We start from the raw sequence: 11,356 nt of genomic DNA, 5'->3' as shown, positions 1-11,356 counted from the left end.
TCTTACTCTCTTATCTACTCACCGTCATAGTGGAATACCATGTCAATTAGCACCATTTTATATAAACTAAAATCAGTAAAAATTTTAAAACAAGATAACAAATAAATGAAGAAAGTAATTAGAGAATTTAGGTGGAACAAAAATGAAGAAATATTTCCTAAACTAAAATAATGAAAAATGAATAAACAATAAAATATGCTATAATTAGTCACAAAGAACAACATTTCCATTAGATCTAAAACCCTAGTATATAAGAAAAACTACTTTGGAACCTTAATTAAAAATCCTAGTTTATAAGGAGTTAGACATGAAAGAAGAGAAATATGCTCAAATCAAAAAGAGAAATATTCTCAAATCAAAGAGACTTTTATACCTTTACTGAGATTCCCTCAATAAATTTAAAAACCTTAGATGGGAAACATTTTAATAGTGTGGGAGAAGGTATATTCCATTAGAAGAACTATCTTCTATTCAATTAAATCTCTTTCGAAAAGTCCTAATTATAAAGTATAAGAAAATCGTGGGTTGTCTCTCTTTCTAGTGAAGGTGAATAGCCCTAATTATGAAGTGATGAAAAATCTGCGTATTATGTTTTGGTCTTCTGAAGTGCTGGGACGGGTCGAGTTTGTTTTTTTAAAAATGGTTCATTTAAAGAGATATGGGTTATTCTGTTAGTTGGAGCGTATATATGTGAACTTTTATAACAGTGTGGGTATATATAACCCCAAAGTTTAACTGAGGGTAAAGTTGGCCTATTTCTTAAAGTAGAGGGGTATTTTTGGCCCTTTTTCCTTTTTTGAAATACCTAAATTGATTTACCTACAACTATGGATGAGTTGATTGGATCAACTATATTGAATGATATTGGTAGTGCATTCCTCCTAACCTGAGATGTTAATTGATCAATTCAAGTTAAAACGATTCATATTAGCTTATTATTTGAAATACCTATGTTGATTTAGATACAACTAGGGATTATTATATAGGGTCAATAATATTGCATGATGTTGGTATTACATTCCTACTAACCCAAGTCATCAATCGATTAATTTGAGTTGAAATGATTCTTATTAGCTTATTATTTAAATACCTAAATTGATTTAGCTATAATTAGGGATGAGTTGATAGTGTTAACTATATTTCATGATGTTGGTATTGCGCTCCTCCTAATCTGAGCCGTCAATCGACAAATCTGAGTTGAAACAAGTCATATCAGCTTATTATTTGAATTACCTAAATTGAATTATCTATAACTAAGGATGAGTTAATAGGGTCAACTATATTAAATGATATTGGTATTGCGCTCCTTCTAACCCAAGCCATCAATCGACGAATCTAAGTTGAAATGATTCATATAAGCTTATTATTTGAAATACCTAAATTGATTTAGCGATAACTAGAGATGAGTTGATAGGGTTAACTATATTGCATGATACTGGTATTGTATTCCTTCTGATCCAAGTAAACAATCGATCAATCTGAGTTGAAACATTTCATATTAGTTTATTATTTGAAATACCTAAATTGATTTAGCTACAACTATGAATGAGTTGATAGGGTCAACTATATTGCATGATGTTGGTATTGTGTTCCTTCTGTCCTGAGCCATTAATCAATAAATCTGAATTAAAATAATTCATATTAGCTTATTATTTTTAATACCTAGATTGGTTTAGCTACAACTAAGGATGAGAAAATTACTCCAACCAAATTAACATTTTCAAAACTTGTCATACTTTTCCAAAATATAAATCAACCCATACAAATCATCCATTTGCAGAAAAGTATTTTATCATTTCAAATCTCGAGTTCTCGCTCTTTTCTTTCTCTCTCAATAATACAAATAACAACAACTCAATATATTACTCAACCCTTCACAACAGAATAATTTTCTTACCATTTCTTACAATATAGTTGTTCTTTATGACTTCATTCTTACTTGTATCCATCATTTTCTATTTCTCTACATGTAACAGATGTCGAGAAGAGTTCTACATTTTTTCTCCTTTTTAAATTACTGCTTCATAGTTAATGATAAAAAACAAGACTTCTAGTTGTATTATCTTTGAGAATGGGTTAACAATTTTGAGTTTTGTTTTTTAAAATCATAGGAAGAACTCAAGAAAATCCTAGTATCTATCGTTGTGGTTCATTGAATATCATGGTATTATTGGATGGTGTTTATTGTGTTGGTCATGGCAGTTGGCGGTGGTGTTGGTATGGGTGGAGGTGGTGTTGGTATGGGAGGCATTGGAGGTGGTATTGGTGATGGTATTGGTGGTTTAGTGGTGGTGTTGATGGAATTGGTGGTGGTGGTGGTGACTATTAGTGGTGGTGTAGGGGGTCATTGTTGTGGTATTGGTGGTGTTGGTGATTTTGTTGTTGGTATTGGTAGCATTAATGTTGGTTTTAGTGGTGGTGGTGGTGGTGGTTTAGTGGTGGTGGTGGTATTAGTTGTGTTAGTAGTTGTGGTATTTGTGGTGCCTTTGGGTGGTGGTAGTTGTTGCATTAGTTGGTGGTGTTGGTATTGGTGGTGTTTGTGGTAGTTATTGGTGGTTTCAGTGTTAGTGGTATTTGTGGTGGCTGATGGATGTGGTGTTGGTGGCATTGGTTGTGGTGTTGTTGGTGTCGATGTTAGTATTGTTGGTGGTGACGGTATTGGTGGTATTTGTGATCGTGTTTATGGTTGTGGTGGTTGTCCATCTGTTGCAACAAGTTGAATAAATATTGGGAGATATTAAAATAGGTCTTTAAACATATTTCCTATCTGTTTCATCAGTAGAAAGACAGTTTTGATCTTATCCATCAGGTTGTTCATTAGTTGGAACAGGTTATTCGTCCGTCGTAACTGATGATTTATCTATTCCAACTGATGGGTTTTCTGTTGGAATATTTTTTTGTAATGTGGCCTATAAAAATTTATTGAAATTTATCTTACATTAGACAGAAAAAAGAGAAGTTAAGGAAAGATATGAAAATAACATTGAGGGAGATGGACAAAGATCTGTAGATAGTGATAAGGAAAATGAAAATAAAGAGAAAGAAGAAAAAGATAAATATTAAGAGGAGAAAGAAGAAAGTGAGAAAGAGTATGATGATCAACATGATTATAATGCATCACCAATGAGGCGTGAATCAATATTGAAATCTTAGCATGGGGCTATCAAAACTATTAGTATTGATAGGTTTCAAGTTGAGATGCCGATAAATGACCCTACGGAACTAACTGGTGATCTTGTACTTAAATGTCAGTTGGGAAACCTTTTGATGAATTTAGGAATACTATGAAGAATGAAAACATAGATGAACTTTTTAAGAAGAGCTGCTTTGTACACTTTCTTGAGCTGCCTCAGGACCGCACTGCCCGTTTCCAAATAAGCATTGTATAATTGTCGGGGGATGCAGATAAATTGGGTAACTTAAATAGATCTATTATAGATCTAATGGATCTATTTTTGTTTTTGCGTGGATATTTCTTAACTTCTCTTATCATTCTTATTTTTAGTTTATTTATTTTAATTTTATTAATGTTCACATTTTGGGGGGTGATTATATGGTAAATGATTAAATACTTTACAGTAATATTCTTTAGTTTTTTCTGTTAGTCTTTGTAATTCTTGTATATTATTTTGATGGTATTCTAACTATTATATAGCTTTTGTTTCAAAATATTCAATTAAATTGTCTTTCATAAGTATTTCTATTAATCTTATTTCTTCCATATTTTATTTCTAGTATTTTAAATACTCGTAGCCTATCATTTTATTCTAAAGTAGTTGCTTGTTTACTAATTTCTGTGTAATATTCTATTCTGGTTGTACTATAATTTATATCTGAATTAAGTATATTAATACTATTAATTATCTCTCTTTCTTCTTTTCTTAATGAGTTTACTATGTTATATAAACTATTATCTGTACTTTTTTCTAAATTTTCTAAGATTTCTTTTATCCATATTAATTTTTCTTTTAGATTTTCCATTATTTCTTTGGGTTGGTTTCTATAATTAATTTATTATATAGGTCACTTTGGGTTTCTCTACTTTTTCTGATATATTTTAGCATTTCTTATCTGTATAATATCCATCTGAGTAATAACTATCTAAATATGAGCAGTAGCTTTCATTATATAGGTGTAAGTTTTTTATAGAACTTAATAAATCTTCATTAAAATAAAATACCTCTTCGTATATAATTTTTCTTATATCTACTATTTCTATATCTTTAAGTACATACAAAACAATTATTTTAAATTTGTCTATCATTCCATTAGATAAATAGGTAGTCATGCTTTTTTATATGATGCTATTTTTAAAATATCCCCTTCAATCATACACATAACAAAATATAATCATTTGAGATTACTATACACTAGATTATTCTTAAATAACATGTTCTACGGTCACTATTAGTATGATAATCTGGATACTTTTCCCTTAAACAGCGCCTCTACTCTGGCTACTCCCCTATCACGGCTTTCTTGCCTCACCGGTTTCACCTTTTGGATGGCATAGTTCTTAGTGATTTTTCTCTTTTTCCACTTTGCTAATAAACTTCTTAACATGCTATTTTTCGAATAATTCTACTATAAAGTAACTAACATGAACTTATTTTATCATATCATGATTGTTAGGAATTTATGAATTTAGCTATTCATAATCATAAATAAATATACTTGTTCTGGTAGATTTGATAATTCTGGGCTTTGTTCATCCATAGTTTTTGCTTTGAAATATATCTGTCTTTTATTAAATATTCAAAGTTTTTTGTTTACAAAGTAGGAGGCTTGCTTTTAACACATGAAAGTCTTGCCTCTAACTGAGCAAATGATCTGCTATTTATAACCTAAGAATGAAAACGCGTATAGTATTTTACTTTACACCTTTCCTAATATAACATTACATGTTTCCTATATACATTTTTCCTTAAAAAGCCAATAATGGCAAGTGCTAAAAGTTAATAAATGAATAAAAGAAAAGTCAAAAAGTCTACCCTAGAAATAGTAAAGTTATTAAATGTTTACATGATTCACGAATCTTATTTTTCACAAAGTTAATTTTTTCTCCATATGTCACTTTCTTCCTTTAATATTTTTGTCTCCTTGTCTTTCTATTATTGCTCCGTTGATTTTTATCTTTTAGCTGGTGTCCTTATCTTTTTGGTTGGTTTTTTCTTTTATTCTAGCTAGACTTCTAGGATAATATTATCTCCTCCATTACATGTCAAACATTGATGGTCTGGATATTTGTATTCAATTATCTTGTAATATCTTGTTAATAATCCATCTAAAATAAATCCTTTCCTAATTGGTCTTGCCATAGATTAGTTTTCTGGGTTAAGTAACGTCATTATCCATTGTCTAACATCTTCCATATCGGTTGTCGTAGTTCTCTTGAATTTGAATAAATTATTTGATGATCTCTTTAATAATTGCTCCATATTGGGTTTTCATTGATGTAATTATTTGTTAATTCTTGAATAATTGTAGCTATTCCATTAAGTCGTTTATTTGTATAAAAATTAGGTATCTTGATTTTGGGTATCTCTGGCTACTACACAATATCTTCCGGTATAATCATATCTCTGGTTAATCCTATTATTACAACTTGTATAACTGGTTTGATCTCGTTGTATAATATCTCTGCTGGTGTACTATAAAACTTTATATAAAATAGATTTACTTTGGTTACTCTTTTATAGGTGGTGAATACTTTATATAATTCTTCTATAGTTGTTAGTTCTTCTCCATCTTGGGTATATATGGTATTTAATAATTCATAGTTGAAACAAGTTTTTATTAAGCTTGGGTTAGTTTTGGGTAGTGCTATTGGCTTGTTGTAACCTTGCAATTTTTGGGTTATATAGTTTGTGTTTGGTTCTTGGATATTTGTAGCTTTGGGGTTAAGATTTAGAAAAGTTTGTACTTTGTAGATATTTTCTATATATCCTCGGGCTATATGGTTATAAGCTTTTTTATTTTGGTTCAAACTATCTCGATATGTGGTAATTTGTAGGGGTATGTACAAGGGGTCTTTTTGTGCTTTTGGTATAAATGGTTTTTCAAATATCTTATTCATGTTCATGTTATGGTATCTTTGTCCACTAACTCCTTTGCTTGTACCTGCAATTGTAGATTGATAAACATTATGGGTTTTATGGACTGTCTCAACGTCTCTTTTTATCTCTGAAATTTTAATTTCTTCCGATCGACATAGCTCTGCGCACTTCTAAGTTAGCCGATTCATAGATTTAGACTTCAATTTTACTTCATTAGTCTTTAGCTTTTGTATTTTATTACTCATACTGTCCACTTTCATTGAATGTGTAGTTAGGGTTTTGAGTATTTTTTCTAAAGCATCATCTTCTATTATATCAGCTTGTGTAGCTTTGTCTTGATATGTAATCTACTATAAAGTTTTTGTTAGTAGTAATTACTTCAATTGTAAATGTAAAATTTAATATATTCAATACTAGTCTCCGAATTTTTTTCATTGTAATTGAATTTTGTATTTTCTTTGTTAGCCACCATCGAACCTAGGTATTATCTGTTCTCACAATAAATTTGTTGTATACAATATATGGCTCAAATGCTAATAAACATATATATAATGAACATAATTCTTTTCTATTTATTTTTCATTTTATTTTTGTTTCATTAAACGTACCTAAGTAGTATCTACAATGATGTTCTAATTTATCTTCTTTATATCTATCTTTAAGTACTCCTCCATAACTATATTCACTAGCATCTGCTTTTACTATATATATAAATTTTTTATTTTCGTCTGGGAATAGTAATTTTTGTAACTCTTTACAAAGTTTTTTTATTTTCTGAACTTGTTTTTTATCTTCTTTGTTGTAATTACATTCTATATCCTTTTTAAATTTTTTCTGTAAAAGCTTTAGGTATTCTGCTAATTTTGGTATATATTCTCTTACTTGGTTTACTAATCCTAAAAATGATTGTAATTTCTTTTTTGTATCTAATTTTTCTTTTGAATTTTTTATTTTTTATACTATATGTTGTTGCATTTTTACGCCACTTTTATCTATTTGTATTCCTAAAAACTCTATCTGATTTTTCATAATTTCGACTTTCTTTTCAATTAAAATTATCCCGATCTTTCTATAATACCTGTAAATTGTTCTAATAATTTTAAATGTTCTTCTTTAGTTTTTGTATATAGTATTATATCATCTATGTATACTATAAAATTACGTAATTCTGTAAAATAACTATCCATAAAATGTTGATATCTACCTGGTGCATTTTTATATCCAAATGGTAATATGTTCCGTTCATAAAATTCTTGTGGTACCGTAAATGCAGTTAATTCCTTAGAATTTTCATCTAACTTTAAGTGGTAAAATCCAGATTAACAATCAAATTTACTAAAATAATTATATCCTTGTATTTGTCTTATTTTTAGTATCTTATTTGGTATTGCATAATTATATGTCATAGTTTTTGCATTTAGGTTTCTATAATCAAAAACCATTCTACTTTTTCCTCTTTTTTGTTCACTATATTTTTTTACTATAAATGTTGGACTATTGTGTTTGCTATTGCTTTTTTGTATATACTGTTTTTCTAATAATTCATCTATATGCATTTTAAATTCTTTTAAATCATCAAAATTATATGTTAATGGTTTTTGAGTTATTATGCTATTTTTATCTATTAGTTCAATTTTTATAGTAGTTTTATGTTTTTTCTATCCTTTTAATGGATCTACACTATATATTTGTCTTAATTTTTTATTTATTATTTCTACCTTATCTATTGAAAATATAGTTATTTCTTTTTTATTTATAGAAAATACAACTAGTTTTACTGTGTCTTCTGTATTTTTTATATTTTCTAACTTTTGTGTAATTTTTTCACTTCCTTCTATCCAATCAGTTTTCTTTCTTATTTTATTAACAACTCTTTTTGCTCTTACCTTTTGTTTACATGGTGTTGTAAACTACCAATCTATTTTAGTTATTATATGTGGGTATAATTTATCTAAAAATAGTATTCCTAAAAGCATATCTTTTAATGTTAGTTCATAATTATAGATTTCTTCTACTGTTATTATTTTATCCCATATCTGTATTTTTACATTTTTAGCTTTATATGTAATTAAACTTCCTTCATTGTTAAATCTTTTGACTACTATTGGTATTTTTAATTTATCTCATTTACTTCCTCATAAATAGTAGTATCTACATAAGTTTGCTTCTGCTCCTATATCTATCATAGGTGTATAATACCTATTATAATATCCTTCTACTATTATTTTTACAAGTACATATATTTTCATATCATATTAAAGCTCTTTTTATGAATAATCTTTCTTTTTTATATGTTACAGATAATTGTGTATGTTCTATATTGTATGGTTTTACTTGTTCTAACCATTTTATTCCTAATATTATGTCTACTTTTTGCATTTCTTCCTTTATTTCAAATTTATTTTTATTTTTCTGAATCCTATTATTATTTCTTTTTCTGCCGTATCATTAATGTTTATTAGACTCCTTGGTAGATCTCGGCATATATTACTATTAGATTTTATTTCTGCACTTTTTACTAGATTTTTGGCTATATAATTTTCTTCTTGTCCTGTGTTTAAGAGTATTAAATATTCTTTTTCATTTGTTGTTCCTGTTATATAATATTGATTTAAATTTACTATTGAAGTTGTTTCATAACTTGTTTTTTTTTATGAGCTTGATGATTCTGTTTTTTCAAGAGCTATTCTTTTTGTTGTACTTATTCTATCATTTATTATTTGTAAATCTTCTTCTATATCTATGTCTTTGTAACTATAATCATTATTATCAATTGGTTTTACAAATTGTTCGAAAGGACTTTCTATTTATATTTTATTAATTTTATTTCTTCCCGTTATTTTATGTTTTGTTGTTAATACATATAGAGTTTTACATCTTGTTGTAAATATTTTACTTCTTAGGGTTAGTTTTATTCCTGATATTTTCCAATATAATACTAATGATTTATATATATTTTATCTCTTATTGCTACTGAATAATTCGCACTTATTATAAATTTAAATTTTTGGTATATTAAATTTCCTTTTACTGCTGTTATTATACATTTTTCTATAGGTTTTATAATTCTATCATCTGCTAAATATAATTCTAATGTTGTATCTATTCCTTCTCTTAAACATACGTTTATTAATATCTCTGTTCCTCCAAGGTGTACATATTTTATTGGGTCTTTACTTTTTATATCGTTTATTTCTTTATTAATTCTTCTTTTTTTACTAGTGGTATACTAGCTCTACCTTTTGCATATCTACAGTCTATTACATGTTATTTTTGGCTTACTACATAGTATTCTTCCTTTTTTCTACTAAATATATTTTTTATTGTTGGTACTTTAAATATTTTTTCTACACTTAGGTCTAACTCTTTTCCTTTTATTTCGTCAAATATATTACTGTCAAATATTATTTTTTGATTTGTTCCTTCTTCATTTAAACATTCTTTCTTTGTTATTATTTTTATAGCTTCTTCAGTTTTTTGGTTCATTTTTATATCTTCTTCAGTCATTTGATTCATCTAATTCAATATCTATTTCATTATCTGTTTCATTCTACGAAATTTCATATATACTATCTTCACTTTCTAATTCATAATCTATATAATCTATCTGCATATATTCTGTATTTTATATTTTTATTTCTGATATTTGTTTATATTTTGGGATTTTTGGTAATTTACAATCTCTAGCTAAATGTCCTAGTTTTTCACAATTATAACAAGTGCATTCTTGTATAGATTTGTTTTTTCTATATAATCTTTTATGTTTATAATTTTTTTACATAATATCTTTTTCTTGGTTTCTTATATTTATATTTTGATTTTTTGTATTTCTTATATTTCTTATGTCTTTTTCTTTTCTTATAATATCTTTCTTCACATCCGAATTGAGGTGCTATTTTATCTTTGCAACATGCTAAATTTCTTATTAATGTTTTTTCCATTTTTATTTCTTCTCTTATTTTTCACATAGATTTCCATACCATTGTTGTAAAAATTTTATTCTTGCTCCTTGGGTATCTACTATTTTTGCTTCATCCCAACTCTTTATTATTTTTGAACTAAATGCTTCAGGTAATTTACTAAAATATAATCTTATTATTTCTTTACTTTCTTCTATATTATATGTTCCTTTATAATAATATTCTTTAAATGTTCACGTATACTCATCTATATAGCACATATTACATATTGCTAGTTTTAACATTAAATTTCTATTTAAATCTTTTTCTTTATTTTGCTCTTCTTCTTCTTTTCTTACACTACTAAATTCATATCTTATAGCTATTTCATATTTTTTGAATATTTATGTTTGTAGTATTTTAGTAGTTGTTGATGTTCCTTCTGTTTTGTTATCGGATCTTTATACTTTTTTACGTGCTTCAGCTAGGTTTAAAAACCATAATTTTACTATTCCTTTTAATGTCTGTTCTATATATTCTGGTGTGTTTGTTGTATCTATGTTACTATCTAATAATTGTTATGACATGTATCCTACCCATAATTGTATTGTTTTATTTGTGTCTATTACACAGTCTAAATCTAAAAAGTTATAATTAGTTATTTGTTTTGGTGTCCATTTATTATATTCATCCTTTGGATTATATCTTTTAAACTTATTTTTGTAATTATAGGTTGGTTTTCTTATTTCTGATGTATTAGATATTATATTTTTATCTAGAGTATTTACTTTTGTATTTATTAGTTCTAGGTTTTCTTTATTAATTACTTCTTGTTTTTCATTTATTTCTAGGTTTCCTATATTTTCTAGAATTTCTGTATATGTTTAACTATCTTCTGAATCATAATTATCTGTTTCTTCAGCATCTATTGTATTTATTTCTAATTCACTGGTTTTTGGTTCTTTATTTTTTATTTCTAATTTTTATTTAAATTGATTTATCTCAATTAATAACTTTTGTTCTTTATCTTTTTCTTTTTTTGCTTTCTGTCTTTTTTCATACAAATCTTTTACTATTTGTAGTTCTTTTTCTAATTCAGCAATCTTACTTTTTTTAGTTCTTCTATTTTCGTATTTCTTCTGTGGTTTGTTGTTTTATTTTATCTATTTCCTTTTTTCTGTCTATCTTTTCATTTTCTCTTTCTATTCTTACCATCGCTGTCAACTTATCTTCTAATTTTAATTCTTCTTTTTCTAACATTAAATATAAAGGTTCACCTATTTTTTCTTATATCTCCTTTCTAAATTAGAGAATACTATTTTTATTTTTAATCCTTCATGATTTTCATCTGTTTTTTTATCTATTAAAAATTCTTCTTTGTTCATTTTTTTTAAACGTATA

General features: G+C 26.9%; 1 protein-coding gene across 1 annotated transcript; it reads left to right on the top strand.

Moving 5' to 3' along the window:
• The first annotated feature begins 2,195 nt into the window (after positions 1-2,195).
• LOC107872021 (acanthoscurrin-2-like) lies at positions 2,196-2,720 on the top strand. The gene is made up of 2 exons (XM_047406195.1): positions 2,196-2,447; positions 2,547-2,720. The coding sequence occupies exons 1-2, from the start codon at positions 2,196-2,198 to the stop codon at positions 2,718-2,720; spliced, it is 426 nt and encodes a 141-aa protein (XP_047262151.1).
• Positions 2,721-11,356: the final 8,636 nt, after the last annotated feature.

This window comes from Capsicum annuum, unplaced genomic scaffold (assembly GCF_002878395.1).
Source record: "Capsicum annuum cultivar UCD-10X-F1 unplaced genomic scaffold, UCD10Xv1.1 ctg995, whole genome shotgun sequence".
Lineage (NCBI taxonomy): Eukaryota > Viridiplantae > Streptophyta > Magnoliopsida > Solanales > Solanaceae > Capsicum > Capsicum annuum.
The sequence above is the reverse complement of the archived record's forward strand: the minus strand, read 5'-3'. Positions and strand labels throughout refer to the sequence as shown.